This window comes from Eptatretus burgeri, chromosome 1, assembly GCF_056783735.1.
Source record: "Eptatretus burgeri isolate ZD-2024b chromosome 1, Ebu_testis_v1, whole genome shotgun sequence".
Taxonomy (NCBI): Eukaryota; Metazoa; Chordata; class Myxini; order Myxiniformes; family Myxinidae; genus Eptatretus; species Eptatretus burgeri.
The window spans coordinates 69,328,462-69,347,742 of NC_140961.1; the positions used below are offsets into that span (position 1 = coordinate 69,328,462).

General features: G+C 40.8%; 1 protein-coding gene and 1 long non-coding RNA gene across 2 annotated transcripts in view; one reads left to right on the forward strand and one right to left on the reverse strand.

The window, feature by feature from the left end:
• Positions 1–3,783, forward strand: part of LOC147034681 (homeobox protein unc-4 homolog) — a 20,294-nt gene extending 16,511 nt beyond the window's left edge. Inside the window, exon 3 of the mRNA XM_085887057.1 lies at positions 2,475–3,783. Within this exon, the coding sequence (XP_085743183.1) occupies positions 2,475–3,311 (837 nt within the window). The 3' untranslated portion in view covers positions 3,312–3,783. The remainder of the gene's footprint in view (positions 1–2,474) is intronic.
• A 440-nt stretch (positions 3,784–4,223) lies between these two features.
• LOC147034682 (uncharacterized) lies at positions 4,224–11,138 on the reverse strand. Its single transcript, XR_015059672.1, has 3 exons — positions 10,825–11,138; positions 7,134–7,339; positions 4,224–5,800 (listed from the first exon to the last, which is right to left on the reverse strand). It is a non-coding gene; the product is annotated as an uncharacterized LOC147034682 (long non-coding RNA).
• Between the last annotated feature and the right edge of the window lie 8,143 nt (positions 11,139–19,281).

The following is a 19,281-nucleotide window of genomic DNA, read 5'->3' on the forward strand; positions in this document are numbered from 1 at the left end:
TATATACCTGGATTCAATTATTGCTGGTTGCTTCATTACCAAAGGCATGCCCTGCCTCCTGATGCTTTTTCTGCAGAGACTAAGAGCAGGAATCAAGAACTTTGTCAGGGATAGTGGCAAAACACAAAGTGTGGAAGGGTCACGGTGTCATGGAAAACTTTCTATCAGCGATTGTCCAACGTAGCTTCTTATTTGTCTTTTGCTGATGTATGGGTTGCTACTCCCCTCACTTATTTCAATCATTGTATCTCGTGAATTGGTCCTGAGTTTCTTCTGTTCATGGATTTTCTAATATTTGTTTTATCGGACATTTAGTGAAGCTTCAGTACAATATCTAACTCGTCCTGTACTTCACCCACTTTGTGTCATTGTACTTGGAAATACGACATGAGACGTGGTTGGCCGAAACTATCTCAAAACACCTTAGTGCTAAAAAAATAAAAAAATAAAAATCCAACAGCCTATCGTTGGCCATTATTTGTCCCCGACTCGTTTCACCGGAGGGGACTATGGGTTTGCTCGCCATCTGTCCATGCCTTTCAACGTATTCATCTGAAATTTGGTACATGGCTTTAGTTTGATAAGTTACAGAACAAGTTCGAGTTTCAGGCCGTTTCGTCAATTTTTCATGCCCTTTTTGGACTAAGAAAATATCACATCGGAAGGGGACATATGTATGGCAAAGCAATTCTGGCACTTCTTTAATGGTAATCAGTGTTCGGGCGAATATGTCCGAAAAGAAATGCGCACGTGTGCGAAAAACAAAAACGAGGTGTGAGAGTAATGAAGGTAGATGCGTGAACGTGACGTCAGGAAACAGCTGTCCAGACAACGAGGCATCGGCACACCCCACGCTGTTCGACTAATTTACTTACTATTGCGGCTCCATTAACCCCTCGCTGTTCGCTTAACCAAGCTATCTCTTCGGGATCCTCTGATTGCACTCCTTAGGGTTGGTGGGTGGTGATCTTTGCTCAACCACATCATTTAAGTCACACGCCAGCTCAGTTCGATAAACCTGATTGCTGTATGAGCAGTTTAGGTGTCATGTTTGTTGTTTTGTGCTCCGGAATAACGACTTTTAAGTCATCTGACTTACACTCATTTAAGAAGTAACATAATTTTGCACTCTTATATGAAAATAACATGGTGTTGTTTAAAAGGCCAATTCGAACGCTTAGAACGTTATTGCGCTGTTTAAGTGGTAACGCTTTTTAAAATGACTCCAACAACAAAACAGGTGAGCACACAGGTGCTGGTGTATATGACATAGCGAACGATTCACACACTCTCCTGTGAGCTGTCGAGCCTGGGTTTGAATCGACCCAGGTATAATCTGGCATCCCCGTGCTTCACAGGCAGCGTGATTCATCAATGTGTGTGCCGTCCCTCGGATAGACATTAAATTGGGCATCTCATGTACCAGCATTAGTCGGTGGACGTTAAAGATCCCATGGTGTCCTTCGTAAAGAGTCGGCGACCTATCTCCAGCACCATGAATAAATTCCAAATTTCTATCCTGATCTGTTGGAGTAGCAACCTGTCCTGGATCGTAAACCGAGGAAAACATGTGCTTCGGCAGCACCGACTCTCTGTATAGGTCATGGTACACGATGATAACGATTCGAACAATCGCTGTGTCAATGATTTTGTGCTTTTTGTACGAGGAGAAATAAATAACTGAAAAGTGATTTAAGTGCCTTATTAATTAGGCCAAATAATTATAAGCAGCATGACATATGCATTATAATACTGCTTCACTGCAACAAATAATTTATAATTAAATGTGATGGAAAACAGAACTTGTAAAACATCCTTTAGTTGTAATGAAAACCGCATTCTCATCAATGCACGACGTCATTGTTGCCGATTACAACGAGGGTGCTTGGAAAATCTACACAATAATAAAGTTTGTTTTTACATCATGAAGATTCAATTAACATGTTCAGACAAGATGACAAACTTTTGTTTTGTTTTCAAAAATACATGGGGCGAAAAAAAACAAAACTTTTCTAACGCTTCGGAGAACAACAGTAACAATGGGCTATTGCAGGAAACATTACGTGACAAGGATAACAAAAGTATTTTGGTGGTTTTTTTTGGATACATGGTCAAGGATCATGGAAGAGCTAGTTCAAAAGTTCAGGTATGAAGCGATGAAAGTATCCAGGCTAACATTGATTCACGCCAACTTTTGTGTTTACTCGAGTAAATGATTGTGTATTTGATAGCTTTTTTCACTTTGAAATGATATGGGTTTATGATATGGGAACAGTGGAATTGTTGCTCATTTAAAAATGCATGCATGTTGTTAACAATGAGAACTGCCAATGCTCAGTTATGTTTGAACAACGCTCATGTTGGCAACACCTTGGAAGTGATTTTTTTTTTCCTCAAATGAGCTGCACATCATCTGAACGGTCTCAGTTGCAGTGTCCGTAAGGAGACTCGCTCTTGCTGTTGTCGTGGTGCAGGTTTGGTTCCAGAACCGACGCGCAAAGTGGCGCAAGAAGGAGAACACCCGCAAAGGGCCGGGACGCCCGGCACACAATGCGCATCCGAAGACCTGCAGCGGAGAGCCCATGGACCCGCAGGATATAGTGCGGCGGGATCATGAACGGCTCGAAAAACGAAGACGTAAACAAGAGCGGAAGATGCATGAAAAGCTTCAAGGTGCTTTCGGCCCTCAAGTTAGCCATACACTCCAAACAGAGCCTGGTTCCGAGCGGGGAGACACCAAAGCTGTGCTGTTGATCACACCCACAGTCAAAATGGCCTCCTGTGGAGAGTACGTTTCGGACAAGCAGATATTTTTGGGTGATGAGAACAAGGGCCGTGACGCACAGCAAATGGGGTTGAGAGCTCATGGAGGGCACTATCCTCGACAGAACAAGCTTGGTGACCTGACAATGAACAACGAAAGAGTTTCTGGCGGTGTCTCGGCCAAACTCAACACCTCGTTTAGCGTGGAGAGCCTTTTGGCTGAAAACAAGGTTGGGTTGCCGGTGGAGCAATCACCAAGCTCTGTGCTGCTTACCGGCAGGGGACGCTTTCTGCTTTGCCACGTCTCTCAGCCTCTCGGATTCCTCGTTCCGCAGCTCTCAAGACCTGAGGTCGAGTCGGAGCCTCCGGTAGGATGCACTCGGAACCCGAACGTTTGGCCCGGCTGCCCTGAATCGGGCCTAGGACAAGCTGCGGAGGCCTCTCGGAGCGAGAATGGGCTACGCCCCGGTACCCTAGAGTCCGCTGAAGTGCGCTGCTCACCTTCTCCTCAGGAAATCTCTGCCTCACGTAGTCCTGACATTAGCTAGACCAAATATGTTGCGGTGACCCGCACTCTTAAAGCCAAAGTTTTCCAAAAATGTATAATTTATATCGAAGTTTGTGACTTGCGATCACCTATATAGCACGGTCCTGTATACCTTGTGTTTTAATTTTTTTTTAATTTCTTATTATTTAACTGCCATCGACCTCATTTACCAATAATGTCTCCATGTGAAGAGTTTTGGATTAGAAACCTAACATGACGTTTATGCTTCGGTATCTGATTGGTATATCTGGGCAAGTGATTGCGAGATGTGTGCACGCCACGACAAACCTCGGTGTACGAGCACAGTACACATTTATAGTTTACATTGAAACAACCATGCATTTACAGCTTTAGGTTGAAAACAGAATATCGTCTGTAGAGACCTTTTGTCGGTCTACTGTATTTGATATGAAGTTTTTGCCATAGCGTTTATATAATGCTTTACGCTGTTCTTTTTTTTAATAAACAGATTATAATGCTGAAGTGAACTCTGATGCAGGTGTATAGAAGCATTACACATCAAATATATATATATATATATATATATATATATATATATATATATATATATATATATATATATATATATATATATATATACCCGAGTATCATAATTGCCTCTTCGAGATATGAATGAACAAGTTGGCTCATTCGATCAATATAGTCATTTCTACTTTCGTTTCAAAAAAGATTAAAAAAAACAAGAAGATTGATGTTTAAAGCTGCTGCAAAAATCAAACAAAAAAGAGCATGACAGACACGCAGCAGGGGGTGGGGTTGCTCATATATATATATATATATATATATATATATATATATATATATATATATATATATATATATATATATATATATATATATATATATATATATATATATATATATAATTATAAATTTGGAATCTTGTTATGGGAATGGTCCGTCCAAATTATTCAAGGCGTGTCAACGGTCTTGTCCCCATTGAAGGAACCTTTTTATTGTCCCTCGTACGTTCATACATCATGATGCAAAATCTAAAAGGCGATATACCTGTGTATTCTGTTTATATAACAAACAAAGAATTACACCTTGAATGCGACGTTGACGCATGAATAATCTTTCAAGGCAATTTGCTCAGATGGTTTGCCAAACAAGTAAATTTTGTTTACAACTGTGTTCCATGGCAATTAAGGTTCTTTTTCTTCTCCCTCGGCAAATCGAACAATTTTTACTTGTGATGAGCTCGCTGATCAACGCCAGTGCAGGTGTTTGCATTGCAAACACTCAAACATGCGATTTCCGCGCTCTTTTGATGAACGCCCATTGCGCTTCACGCTCGCAGAGGCCGTCTTGGGATCAGGCGGCGCCTTCTCAGGCAGAACATCGGCTGCTTACGCAGGAGCGATTTACGATTCTCTCAACACCAGTCACCCACCGCATCCTGAGGGAGTGTCACGGTAAACGATTACCTTGTGGGCCTACTTCTCCCCACTAACAACAGTCAACGCGAATGCCAAAGTGTGTCGAGATGCAGCCATGCATTCATGCGTCATGGTAAAATACTTCATGCAATCGTGTCTATGAATGTGGTCACGTGCCAAATAGGTAATCGACTTATGGCAACACCGTGGGTCTGGCCATCAACAACCCTGTATAATTTATGCTTTACAATAAAGGACCAAGATGAAAGGTCCGTTAAGGGTTGGAAGGCGTTGCAACTTGAATGGTTGTCTCATGGTGTTGTGACCCTAGATTGAAATCCCAATGTATAGTTGGTAATTATATATGTATATATATATAAGAGCTCTGTGAGCCTTTGGCAGATAAGAGAGCTTCACGTTTAGCATTTTTCCTATCATGATATCAGATGGAGCAGTCTTTACAGAAATAACACAAAAAGTTTTCATTGAAAACGAAAATATTTTTGGAAAATAAATTGGCATTCAAAGAGCTATTTCAAAATTGTGCATTTCAGGTTTGTAAAAGGAAGCATATTGTGCACAGCAGTATTACGATCATTATCAACAGATATATTTGGTAACAGCTCACGACCAAGACATGTACAATGGGCCTTGTGTACATTAGTTTGAAGCCACAGCCAGCAGCATGGAATGATTGGAGGATCGTGAACATCACAATCGCAGCTTAACACCCAAGATTCCCAATCATCGAATGTACAGGACACTCCCTATTGCGAGTCGCACACCCTACCCAAGCACGGCAATGAACATTATGGGTCACGTGTGCATGATCAAAAAAGAAAATCGCCAGCAAACAGCCAGCCTCCCAACATGAACAAAAAATGTCCACCTCGATGTGCCATCGTTATCGCGCATTGATCACGTGTCTCTCTTAATAGAGCCGCCGCCTCGGCCAGAGCCATTGCTATTGACGGGATCACGATCCTCGGGGAATGTATCTCTTTGTGCTTGACATCTGCTCCAATCGCACCTCGCAGTGCCGTGGGATCGCCTTCATTTGCTGCGACAGTCGCGCCCTGTCCCCCCGGAGCTGCAACACAATTATTAAAGCCATTCATTCAGGGCACCTCCTGTGTGCGCAGGACCCGTTAACACAGCACGCGGGCGCGCGGGCACGTCCCTCCTACCCCCACCCCCACCACCACAAACCCCCAACCCTCCCTCATTTGCAAATAAATTGAATATAAAAATAAAGCCGGTTTGAGTCACTTGATAAAACGAAATGAATTTTTTTTTTTCCAAAAGGTGCCGCTTCTTTTAATCATATTTACATAATTTCAATATCTCTGTCCAGCGGACCCCTGCTTCTGTATACTGATAAGGATATACAATATCCACCAACTAATTACATCAGAATCGGAGAGTATATAAGGAATGACGCTGTTTTTGGAGAATATATGTTCTTCCACGCGCTAGTGTTTAAAAGGAAATACCATAAACACCGAGTTGTTAATTTCCATCACCTACCGATTCTATTCTGCACTAATATGGCTCAAAAGTTTTACGCAATTTTTGACAAACCGTCCACCGGCCATTGGTACGGACATGCAGTCCGACATCGACAACTCGTAGGTCTGTCTCCAGGTAAGGAAACACGATTACGTAACGGTATGTATCATCCTCATGTCGGTAAACATTGCTTGATCAATTGAACACCTTTGAATTGCGATTATTCTTTGTTATATGCAATTCAAAAGCTCTTGGCACAATATGCGGAAGGAAGATCAGCAGTAACCCTCATGCATGGATTTGTATTTCATTTACGATGGGAAAGGGCAAGGCAAGATGTCCAACCCCCCCCCCCCACCCCCGTCTAACCTCCTCGGTCCTGCTTCGACGTTGAGCATCCTGAAAATCCGAATCAAAAGACTAATGGTTTGACGGGCACACGTTTAACGTCGCACACGCACGCATGCACTACTTTATAATCACACGCGTTTATACAAAACGCACAAAAATTATTTAATTATGAAGATTAATTATACAAGAACAACAGGTTTAAGTACAATTGTGCGTGTAATAGAAAGGGCGAGTGTGCTGTACTTAGAAATATTGTTTATTTATCTTCCATTAACCATGAAAACACAAGAACACTAAGCCTACCAAACCATAGCCCCTCGGTTCACACAATGCCTTGCCCTTTTCTACTTGCTAAACGGCCCACAGGTCGAAGGTCCATCAATGCTGATAAAGCAGACCATACTCGGAGTGTCCACGAACCTCTGTTGCGAGGTTTAGTGCCTTCCATCGGCGTTTACTAAAGCCCTGATTGCTTGTGTTTGTGCAGCGATTTTAGAGCCTCGTTAATGGCTTCCTGCTGCCTGACCGGAGGTTTGTGAACACGGTCACACTTGACCCAGTACCTTCATCTATGCAGTCTGCAGTGCTGCGATCAAAGTTGCCTTCGTTTGCTTTTTCTCTCTCTCTCTCTCTCTTATAAAGTAGGTTGGAAAGCACCTGCGACCCTTGGAGTAGGGGGCCATGGAGACGGAGACAGGGGGCATAAGTTCCGGGGAGGTGGTGATTAGTCCGGCTATCGATCATGGCAGGTGATGTGAGGCCGGGGCACCTGTACAAAATGAGAGCACATGCAAAGAGGATGGTATGAGGGAGCGCGCACTGCAGCCCGCAAGGCAGCACGCACCTACCCTCAAGGCACCGTAAGCAAGCAAGACAAAGCAGCAGGTATGCCAGGTATAAAATGTCCGTTCTTGTAGGGTGAACATTCACAGCCGATTCATCAATGTGTATGCCATTCCTTGGACGGACGTTAAACGGGTGTCCCGTCTGCTGGTATTAGTTCCCCCGAGCACGTGAAGTAATTGGTTCACTTCTGTCTGTCTACAAACATCAGTTTATGATCAAGGAACAACTACTTGATTTCAATTGAATGGTGGATTTTTAACACGAATCCGTTCTACTTCCTCTTCATCTTCTTCCGAGAAGATGAATCAGAAAACGAAGTTGTAGTTTAGTAGTACTTTGGCTCTGAATTTGTCCCAATTGTACATGCGCATAGAGGAGCGAGATAATATTTTTTTTTTACTCTGTCTGCCTGTCTGGAAGTCAAACAGAATTGAAAATCATTCCAAACCGGAAACATAAATAACACGTACAACATTCACTTGAACAAAATATTGCAACATTTCATGCCGTCCCGACCAGTCAAGGTTTCCGCTCGCAGACCCCGCCCATGTCCTTTTTGCTCAAGACAGTGTGTGGGTAAAGTGTTCCGTGAACTCTCCAGTTGGTGGATGTTAAAGATCGCACGGTGCCCCTTAGCGAAGCGAAGGCAAGCTATTGCCGGCAACCTGGACAAATTCCAAATTCTTGCCCTAACCTGAAGGCATCCACCATTGTATCAGTGGCACAGCAGCATCCTCAGCCAATGATGCTACCCCACAGCCTTGTGCTGCATACTAAAGAAGAAGAAGAAGATGTGCAACTTCTAACTGGTGTTCTCGAAAATGTTTTATCTATTCTTGTTAAATAAAAGCTTATTACTCTTTACCAAGCAGCTCAATGAAGTAAAGTATGCTTCTTTATGGACTGGAGACTCTTGCCATTGTTGCCTTTGGAATCAGTTGAATCGGATACACTGGTCAGTATTGATATTGAAGGTGGACATCAAGGTCTTCCTTTAAAATAATACATCGTAGACTTGCTACAGGTATATGTTTGTTGTAAAATATTTTAAGACTTTTATCTACATCCTCTAAATTATATCAATTCAAAATTGGCTACTTTGGGGATCAGGACTATAATACTCTTGACTCCTGTTTCTCTCCTATGCTGTTTGCTTTTTTTTTTCTCCTTATCTTTTGAATTTACTTCCATTCTTGATTTTAACTAGGATATTGACTCTTTGGAGTTTGCAAACAGAGTACTCATCAGTAAGGAGAGGTTCTTGCCCCACGCATGTGAAGCGAAAAGCGGGGTTAAGCAATTGATTCATGTCCGCCTGTCTGTCTTATCAGATTATGATCATCAGTTCATGATAGAGGAACAAATTATTTAAATCGAATTATATAATATGAACACGAATAAGAAGACAAATGTTTCATTTAGCCATACTATGGCTTAGAATTCATCCCTATCGCACATGCACAGAGAGGAGCGAGATAATATTTTACTCCGTCTGCCTGGAAATCAAACAAATTTGTAAATCATTCCAAACAGGAAACGTACTGTTTTTAAGGACCTCATAATCGACACATGCGACAGGCACAGATAACTAATGTAACGTGTTACATCGGATGGTGTAATCGCCGCTGGGAAAATGGAGGTAGAACCTGGAATTTATTTATTTATATGCCTTTAAACCGATGTAAAACCTTTATTTCAATTGAATTGTATACTTGAACACTGAATAAAACAAAATCACCTTCATAATACTTCCAAAGAAACACGCAATATATCGATATACTCGCGGGGTACCCGTGATATGCACAGGAGGGACCCGAATGCAAGACAATGCAGAAACAGCGATTGTCAAAACATGAACCAATAAATTTCACATTCCTGAGACACCTTCGGTTGAGGGCCAGGTATGGACAGCCAGTTCGTGAAACAATTGGGGTAACAAAAAAAACTAAAAAAAAAACTGCAGCTGACCCCAAAATAAGTAAGGTAAGTGTCAATGCCGAATCCACAAATGTCACCAGTGGAAACCTCACATCATTTCCTCATTCTCCTTTAAACTCAATTTCTCGATATTTTCATTCCAAATCACAAATTAACCCAAGGGTTCGTGGGTATAAAATATCAACGACTTTGTATAGCACGGGTCCGATGGACCCGGTAACTGAAACAGTTAACTTGCAAAATATATTGTTATGCTTGTACATACAATGTTTGGGCTCATGGACGATATTTGAAAAAAATATATATAAAAAATATGATCTTGTTATATGAAGAAAACCAAAACAAAAGTAATGTTTATTTATTTATTTATATTGCAAGAGTTTTTTATATATATATATATATATACACAAAGTTGTGGCGAGTATTTGGAGTATTTGGAGTATTGGGAGTATTCAGAGTATTGGGAATACTGGGAGTATTCGGAGTATTGGGAGTATTGAGAGTATTGAGAGTATTGGGAGCATTGGGAGTATTCGGAATATTGGGAGTATTCAGAGTATTCGGAGTATTGGGAATATTGGGAGTATTCGGAGTATTTGGGAGTATTCGGAGTATTGGGAGTATTGGGAGTATTGGGAGTTTTCGGAGTATTGGGAATATTGGGAGTATTCGGAGTATTCAGAGTATTGGGAATATTGGGAGTATTCGGAGCATTGGGAATATTGGGAGTATTCGGAGTATTTGGAGTATTGGGAGTTTTCGGAGTATTGGGAATATTGGGAGTATTCGGAATATTGGGAGTATTCGGAGTATTGGGAATATTGGGAGTATTCGGAGTATTGGGAGTATTGGGAGTATTGGGAGCATTCGGAGTATTGGGAGTATTCGGAGTATTGGGAGTATTGGGAGCATTCAGAGTATTGGGAGTATTTGGAGTATTGGGAGTATTTGGGAGTATTTGCTCTAAAGAATTTGCTCAGAAAATGTCGATTTACTGATTTGTTTTTTTTGGACTTTCCATCAATAGACCATGAAATTGAACAAAGTAAAATACTGGGGAATAATAATTTCTATACAATCCTGCATTCCCGAATTTCAATCATTTGAGACATCTCGAATGCGAACATGACGTCATATCAACCTTGGAGATGTTTTTTTTTTTTCCAACATCCGACCAACCAACAACCACAGAGACCAAAACCATTCGATTTGCTGAGGTAACGTCATGGCAATGACTAAATACATATCGATTAGATGGTTTATTGATAAAATAAATAAACTTACGTAAACCAAACACTTGAGAAAATAAAATGAAATAGAATAATACAAAATAGACCAATCAAAACGAACAGAAAATCGGCCGTCCTGCCTGCAGGGCCGAACAAACGCAAGAAAAAAAACACACGACGATAAACCTCGTAAAACCTCATAAGTTAGGAAATAATGAGGAAAAATTTTTTAGAAACTTACCTTTATCAAAGGGAGAAACAGTAAATGATTTCAAAATGGAGAAATTCCACAAATAAATCACAAAACAACGTCGATGGATCCGGATGCAGAAAATGTTTGTACATCGATCTCAAAATGCAGAAAACGCAGCTCACAGATCACGTGATGTTTCGTTGGAAGAAAATAATTCATAAATTCAAAAATCACGTGAAGTAAAAAAAGAAAATACTTATCTTTGTCAAATAAATCGAATCGCTGATCCGATTTGAAATATCGTAAAATAAACACGAAGTGGAGGAAAAAAAAACTCAGGAAGTACATGAGAAAACGAGATGGTGAAAGCACACAGAAGCTTTTAAAATAACTTGAATACATCACAAACGACTCAGGACATCCCCCCGGAGATGACGAACCTTGAATGGAATGTGTCACGTACAAATTACGAAGGAGACGATGCAAAATGCAACCACCGGTCCATTGGACCCGAACCATGCAGTCTCGGGGTAGCATTTTTATTAAATATAAACATATTAATCCCGTTAAAACTGAACGGAATTAAATAAAAAATTATACCATAGAAATGTTGTAAAAATTCGACTTGAGGGACACATGGAAAGGCATGCAGATAGGGATTGAAATAAAAAAAAGTTATAACACATTAAAAAAAATCGGCCGGGTCCGCTTGGACCCTGTCTGCGCATGTCAGGGTTAACCCTTGGAGCACAGTCAAGACAATCATTAAGAAGTGGAAGGCATATGGTACCACCAAGACCCTGCCCGGATCAGGCCGTCCCTCCAAACTGGATAACCAAACAAGGAGGAGACTGATCAGAGAGGCCACCAAGAGGCCAATGACAAATTTGGAAGAGCTACAGGTCTTTATGGCAAAGACTGGTCACTGTGTGCATGTGACAACAACATTCCAAGCGCTCCACAAGTCTGGCCTGTACGGTGGGATGGCAAGAAGGAAGCCATTACTCAAAAAAGCCCACCTTGAGTCCCGTTTGAGGCATGCAAAAAATCAAGCTGTTTCTATCAAGAGATCCTGAATCCATGTGGCAAAACGTTTCGTGGTCTGATAAAACCAAGATGGGACTTTTTGGCCTAAATGCAAAAAGTTACGTTTGGCGCAAACCGAACACAGCACATCACCCAAAGAACACCATCCCTACTTTCAAACATGGTGGTGGCATTATCAGGTTATGGGGATGTTTATCATCAGCAACGACTGAGGCAGTTGTCAGGATAGAAGGGAAAATGGATGGAGCAAAATACAGAAAAATCCAAGAGGAAAACCTGCTGCCCTCTGCAAGAAAGCTGAAATTGGGATGGAAGTTCACCTTTCAGCATGACAATGACCCGAAGCACACAGCCAAAGCGACACTGGAGTGGCTAAGGAATAAAAAGGTAAATGTCCTTGAGTGGCCCAGTCAGAGCCACGAACTAAATCAAATCGAAAGTCTGTGGCATGACTTGAAGATCGCTGTCCATCAACGCTTCCCACACAACTTGACTGAGCGTGAACAGTTTTGTGCAGAAGAATGGGCAAATATTGCCCCATAAGGGTGTGAAAAGTTGGTAGAGACCGATCATATCAAACTCACAGCTATAATTGCTGTCAAAGGTGCTTCCACCAAGTAATAACTCAGGGGGGTGGACACTTCTCCAAGCAACATATTCTAGTTTTGTATTTTTAATTAATTTTGTTAAATTTGTATAATTTGTTTTTCACTTGGAAGTTGTGGGTTACGATGTGTAAATAAAGGTGGAAAAAGTCTGATTTCATGCAATTTAATTCCAGGCTATAATAAGAGGTGAAATTTTTGAAAGGGGGTGTAGACTTTCTATAGGCACTGGAGATAGCATGAGAGGGCATGGCACGTGTTTCGGGGTAATGAAGAGGCCGCAGTAATGGCTATGTACCACGTCATCTCCATCAACTCGTCTTTATCGTCGCCATCGTCAACATCACCATCGCATTATTGGATCAATTAAACCATCATCATTTTTATGAAAGGGAAGTTTCATGATCTTAATAACTCAAGAAAATAAATTTTATTTTATGTTCTTCATCCAGGAAAATAACACTGGTGTTGGCTTAACGGTTAAGGTGACTGGCTTAAGATCTTAGGGTCTTGAGTTCAGCCCTGGCCATGCTGTTAAATAACACCAGGGGGGTTGCATCAGCAAAATGAGTTCAAGCTTACTGGTGGTGAGGCCCAAAACCTTATGTTACAGAAATTATTTGATATGTTTGTCGAGGAAGTAAATGGGAGGTTTCACCAGATGATCCTTTCGGAAAGACAGTAAGAGTATGAGATTTGCCAGGGTTAAAAGACATTCCAAGTGTTAGACCAGCCTCTGATTCTGTCAAGGTCTGTATTCAGAGAAGAGACTACTGCCGACTTATCCAACCGATTAAGGATTTTCTGGCCAAAGGAATATTACCGGAATCATCAATGAAAAAATAAAGAGGGCTTTACAAAGAATTCGAAAAAAGAATGTATGTACACGAGGAACAGGAGTGGGTCCAAGACACTCCATTTGGGGCACTCAAACCTCAACAGGGAGAGGAGATGAAAGAATCCCATCGAGAGCCACATGCTGACTATGTGAGTGGAGGAAGTTGGCAAGCCATGAGAGGAGGTAGGTTTGGATGCTGTTAACTGAGAGGATGGATTGCAGGGCATGATGCTACACTCTAGCAAATTATCGTAATACGTATATCCAGAGAGACTACTCTGATCCCTTAGTTGTTAGATCAGTATCTGATCCTTTCCAGGTAAACATCACCTGTGAGAGGAGTTGAAAGGATTCTGTTTAGAGCTATGTCGTGACTGAAAGAGTGCAGGAAGTCAAGACGACAGGAAAGAATGTAGCCTTGTATTCGATGGATTGTAAACCTGGCAATCAGAGCAGGGTGCCAGACTGTTAAAAGCCTGATACATTTCCAGACACAACCCTGACCTCTTGCTTGAGATTGAAGTCTTTTTGGGCTATACTTGACCTGTTGAGTTATAGCTGACCAGGAGTGGATTTAAAAAAAAAAAAGGAGAAAAAATACCAAGGACCTTCAAACATGGTGTGCTCCCGAGAAATAATAAAAATGCCATCAGGCCTATGCAGAAATGCATTCTTTATCAGGTACATGCTTGGGTACGCACACCTCGAGTTAACAAAATAAGCTCATTTGCTGTAGTTGTTGAGTCACGCGAGTTTGGAGCGAGCCATCGGAGGTGGCTCTGCATGGCATTTGCCTTGAGCATGCTCAACACACAGATGAGGCCTGAATGTACACGGTGTGCAGGCTATCTTTTTGGTAAGGAACCCCAGCAGTGCTGAAACAAGCCATCCGCAGCGGTGCTTCGATTCCCAACGCGGCTCCAACAAGTTCATCCATGAGGTAGGTGGGAGCTTTTAGTACTTCGTAAGTCCCTGGTTCCTCGCATGTGGTTTGCATACAAAACCATTGCATGGCCTTGAGCTGACTATCCTGCCTTTACTGATCTGAGAAAGCATCATATGTAATCCTCTTTTATCCTGCAACTCTGTGCTAATCATTATCGCCAGCAAAGTCTTTATTTTGTGCATTATCAGTTGTTACTTGCAAAATCAAAGATTTTTCAGGTGTATTGGTTCGTCCATTTTGTTATTCTGTCTGTTTATCTGTTTGCCCGTTTGTCTGTCTTTTTGTCGCCTACAGGTCACAATTTTAAACCGATCTTCACGAAACCACCACATGGTAGAGTTTGTCAAAAGGAAGAGGTCTATTGTTTTTGAGGTCAAAAGGTCAAAAGGTCAACATAGGCCAAAGGTCAGCATCTTTGGTGAGGTTTCTAAAATCCTCAATTTTCATCCGATTGACTTGAAATTGGAAGAGGATTCATATTTCAGGTCACTGAATTCAACCACCAATTATTTTCGAGGTCAACATAAACCAAAAGGTTAACATAGGCCCAAAGTCAACAACTAAGGTGTATTTTTAAATCCTCAATTTTCATCCGATTGACTTGAAATTTGACAGGATTTTTTTTTTCGGTCAATTAATTCAAGCAATTATTTTTGAGGTCAACGTAGACCAAAAGGTCAACATAGTCCCAAGGTCAACAACTAAGGTGGTGTTTGTAAAATCCTCAATTTTCATCTGATTGACTTGAAATTTGAAGAGGATTTGCGTATCAGGTCACTGAATTCAACCACCAATTATTTTTGAGGTCAACATAGGCCAAAAGGATGACATAGGCCAAATTTCTAAGATTGTCAATTTTCATCCAATTGACTTGAAATTTGAAGAGGACTTGCATATCAGGTCATTGAATTCAACGAGCCAAATATTTTTTGAGATCAACATGGACCAAAAGGTTCCACAACTAAGGTGGTATTTCTAAAATCCTCAATTTTTATCCTTGTCTCTTGAAATTTGAAGAGGGTTTGCATATCAGGTCATTGAATTCAACCACCAATTATTTTGGAGGTTCACATAGGCCAAAAGGTCAACGTAGGCCGAATTTCTAAAATTGTTAATTTTCATACGATTCACTTGAAATTTGATGAGGAGTTGCACATTTGGTCATTGAATTGAACCACCAATTATTTTTGAGGTCAACATAGACCAAAAGATCAGCATAGGCCAAAGGTCAACACCAAAGGTGGTGTTTGTAAAATCCTCAATTTTCATCCGATTGACTTGAAATTTGAAGAGGATTTATATTTCGGTTCACTGAATTTAACTAGCCAAATATTTTTGAGGTCAACATCGGCCAAAAGGTCAACATAGGCTGAATTCTTAAATTATCAATTTTCTTCCAAATGACTTGAAATTTGAAGAGGAGTTGCATGTTTGGTCATTGAATTCAACTATCAATCATTGTTGAGATCAAATTTGTTTTATGGATTTTGCAAGGATTGTGCTCTGCACGACATTATTTTCCTGCTTTTTGTCTGTCTGTTTGTTTTTTCATCCATTTGACTTGAAATTTGAACAAGATTTGCCTATTGCATCACTGGATTGGGAAACCAACTACTTTTGAAATCAAAAGGTCAAAGGTCAACTCAAGGTGAAACTTCTAAAATCATCTATTTTTATCTGAAAAATCATCAATTTTCATCTGATTGACTTGAAGATTAAATACCAATTGCATAGTACATTACTGAATTGGGAAACAAACTATTTTTGAGGTCAAAAGGTCAAAGGTCAAACTTCTAAAATACAAGGAAATACAAGGAAATCAGACACAGGTGGAGGCCATTCAGCCTTTCATGCCTGCACGACATCAACACCGCACTAATTTATCAACACGAGATCCAAAGAAGAAAATGCAAAATGTATTTATTTTATTTTAAGTGTTTTTGTGTTTTATTTATTTATTTATTTATTTACATTTTTGTATTTTTTTTCCCTTCTCTTCGGGGGGGGGGGAGCATTGGCTTGATTAAAAAACACACATCAACTACACAACCCCCCTTGATGAGACCCCCACCAACAGCACTCCGTACACTTGCACACAATCACCCATTAATGCTCAAGCTCCCTAAAAGTCCTGCCAACATCCCTATACCCATTGATCTTCATAACTTCCAGGTACCTATCTAATTGTATTTTAAACTTATCTCCTGTTTCTGCTGCCACTACTTTTCCAAGAAGAGAGGAAATGATCAAATTTCATTAGAAAAATCATCAATTTCCATCTGATTAACCTGAGAATTAAGCAGCAACTGCATAATGCATCGCTAAATTTTGAAACCAACTATTTTTGAGATCAAAGGTCAACTCAAGGTCAAACTTATGAAATCAACATTTTTCAATCTGAAAAAAAAAATCAATTTCCATCCGATTTACCCGAGCTTTGATTAAAATTGTCAATTTTAATATCAATGAAATGGACAATTTGATGTATCCATGGCAACCTTTGGAGAGGTGGGTTTTGTAAATATGGACGACAACTTTTTCTTGTTTAATCATCTATATTTCTCATTGAGTCCATGCGTTTCAACTGCTGTACATATATTTATATTGAGAGACATTTTAAGAACAACACACCTTCAGCCACTTTACTTAAATATTAAACGTTGCATGCGTAGCCATACCTCTGTCTTGGAGTGTAATATTTTGTGAAGTCCATGATATCCAGCTTCGAGTTAGGTGATTTTGTTATAAGGATAAGCATCAAGTAAAAATGACGTAGCATTTGATATGAATCATTTTCATTGTGCCAAGTTGTTAACTGAAAGGTTATTTGGATATACTCAGCATTGTGGCATTGTGAGTCCAGTTCCCCTGGATAAGGGGTTAAAATTGGTCAGCTGAATCGCTTGTCTTTTCAGGACGATACTCAGCTCTATTCAACCTTTGCACATGTTTTTTTTTGGCCCCTTCCGTCAGAAGCATGACGTGGCCTATAGTGTGTCATGTAGCTGCACTCTACCTCCAGTCAGGTGACAATATATTCCAAGAATTGTATGGATCTCAAACATAAGGTAGAAAATCTTTCTTTTTCAAAAGCATGCAGTCATCGTTATTCATATGCGGCACATGGCTGTGGGTTCACATTCGTTCTTGCAGGAGCATGGTGATGCTGCTGATGCAGTGCCCCTTGGAGTTGGAGCAGGAATTTGGAATTTGTTCAGGGTGCTAATGATAATTCGCCGACTCTTCGTGAAGGACATCATGGGATCTGAAACGTCCTCCAAATAATGACGGCATACGGGACACCCAGTTTTACATCCCTCCCAGGGATGCTATGAGTACACACATTGATGTATCACCCTATGAAACACCAAGGTAGCAGTTTATAACTCGGTCAAGATTCGAACCCAGGCGAGTCACTGTAGTTCAGAGGCGAGGACACGTACTACCTCCAGGCTATCCTGCCTACCTAAAGCATGCAGCAGCGAGCTAGCTATTGTGTGCAGCATGTAGCTGCTGGTTGCCTCATTTTCTGGCAGCCGCTGATGCAGTGCCCTCTATTACTAGTAGACTGGTACTGATTTCACTGATCTGGGAAAGATGACAGGCCGAGTCAACCACACATGGTGTTAATTCATTGGTTAGCAGGGACTCAAACTCAGGACCCCAGGATCTGAAGCCAAGCATATTAACCGTGAGCCAACACCAGGCTTGCAAGCATACAGTGTAAACAGGCATATGTATATGGTATATTGACAAGGTATATGAACAAAATATTTGAGTTATTTAGAACTTTGTAACCACAAGCAAGCATTGCTTCACTTGATAAATAATTAATTTAAAGATATTCTTTATTAATTATTATTACTCCATCCTACAATGAATAACAAAATTTTACAGCCTTTACATTTTATAATGTCTCTCACAGTCTCCACAAATCGGAGCAAAGTGTTGCCATGATGGACATAGTGATCGCGTACAAAAAAACAATCTAGGGGTCTCTCTCCTTACCGCGTCTGTGCTCAACCTAAGCCGATTGCCAGGCCGTCCCTGGGGTCCAAAACGCTCTGAGATGTGCGCAAAATCAATTCGCTCACGCAGCTCGGCACACGCTGATTAAGGTTGATTTATAAATTCGTGATTTAACTTACTCCACCATTATTTAGAGCACGATGCACACAATGAGTGCCTTGATGGTGGAATGGTTAAATCATGATTGTGTTGTCCTCACTGGTGTGGGTTTGATTGTCATTATTTTTCAGCAGAAGATTTCCATACCTTGTGACAGAGTCGTGATCTGTTCAGGGTTGAGGTCCTCGCCACTTTTTGTGGTGAACACCTCGATGCTCTGTCAAGAGTGTGAGCCTCCACCACCACTACGCACTCATCCAATCGTCAATGATAATCATATTGTCTGTTTCTTTTCACTGGTGTAGACTCATATATTACACGAATGTCTGTTTGTTTGAACGTTCGCAGAATTAGCCCAAATTATAGGTATGATAGAATATTGGTCGCAATGGAAAAATACAGTTGAAGCTGGATTATGGACTCAGGTTGTTGCTACTTAATTAATTGGTCAAAAATCTGAAAAAGGGTCAAAAGCATTTTAAAGGGAAATTGCCACGAATACACATAGTTACACAGTTAGCAGGTTGTATTTATTTATTAAAAAAAAAATTAATCAGTTCCTGAGAATACGTCATCACTGCTCATGTGCAGCACGTGACTGATTATAATTTGCATCATTTCTTGCAGGGGAGCGGCTGTGCGGCTGATGGCAGTGCCCTTTATAAATCAGAGCAGGAATTTGGAACTTGTTCATGGTTCCGGTGATAACTCGCCTATTCTTCGCAAATGACATTATGGGATATTTAGCGTCCACCAACCAATGCTGCTAGACAGGACGCCAATTTTAAAATCAATTTGAGGGACAGCGCATACACTGATACTTCATCCTGCCTGCAAAACAAGTTGGAAGTTTATAGTCTGGTCACCATTCAAACCCAGGCTAAGTAAGTACACCTTCCTCTAAGTCTAAGCAATCATTCGAGCCCTTCCTGAGAATAGAG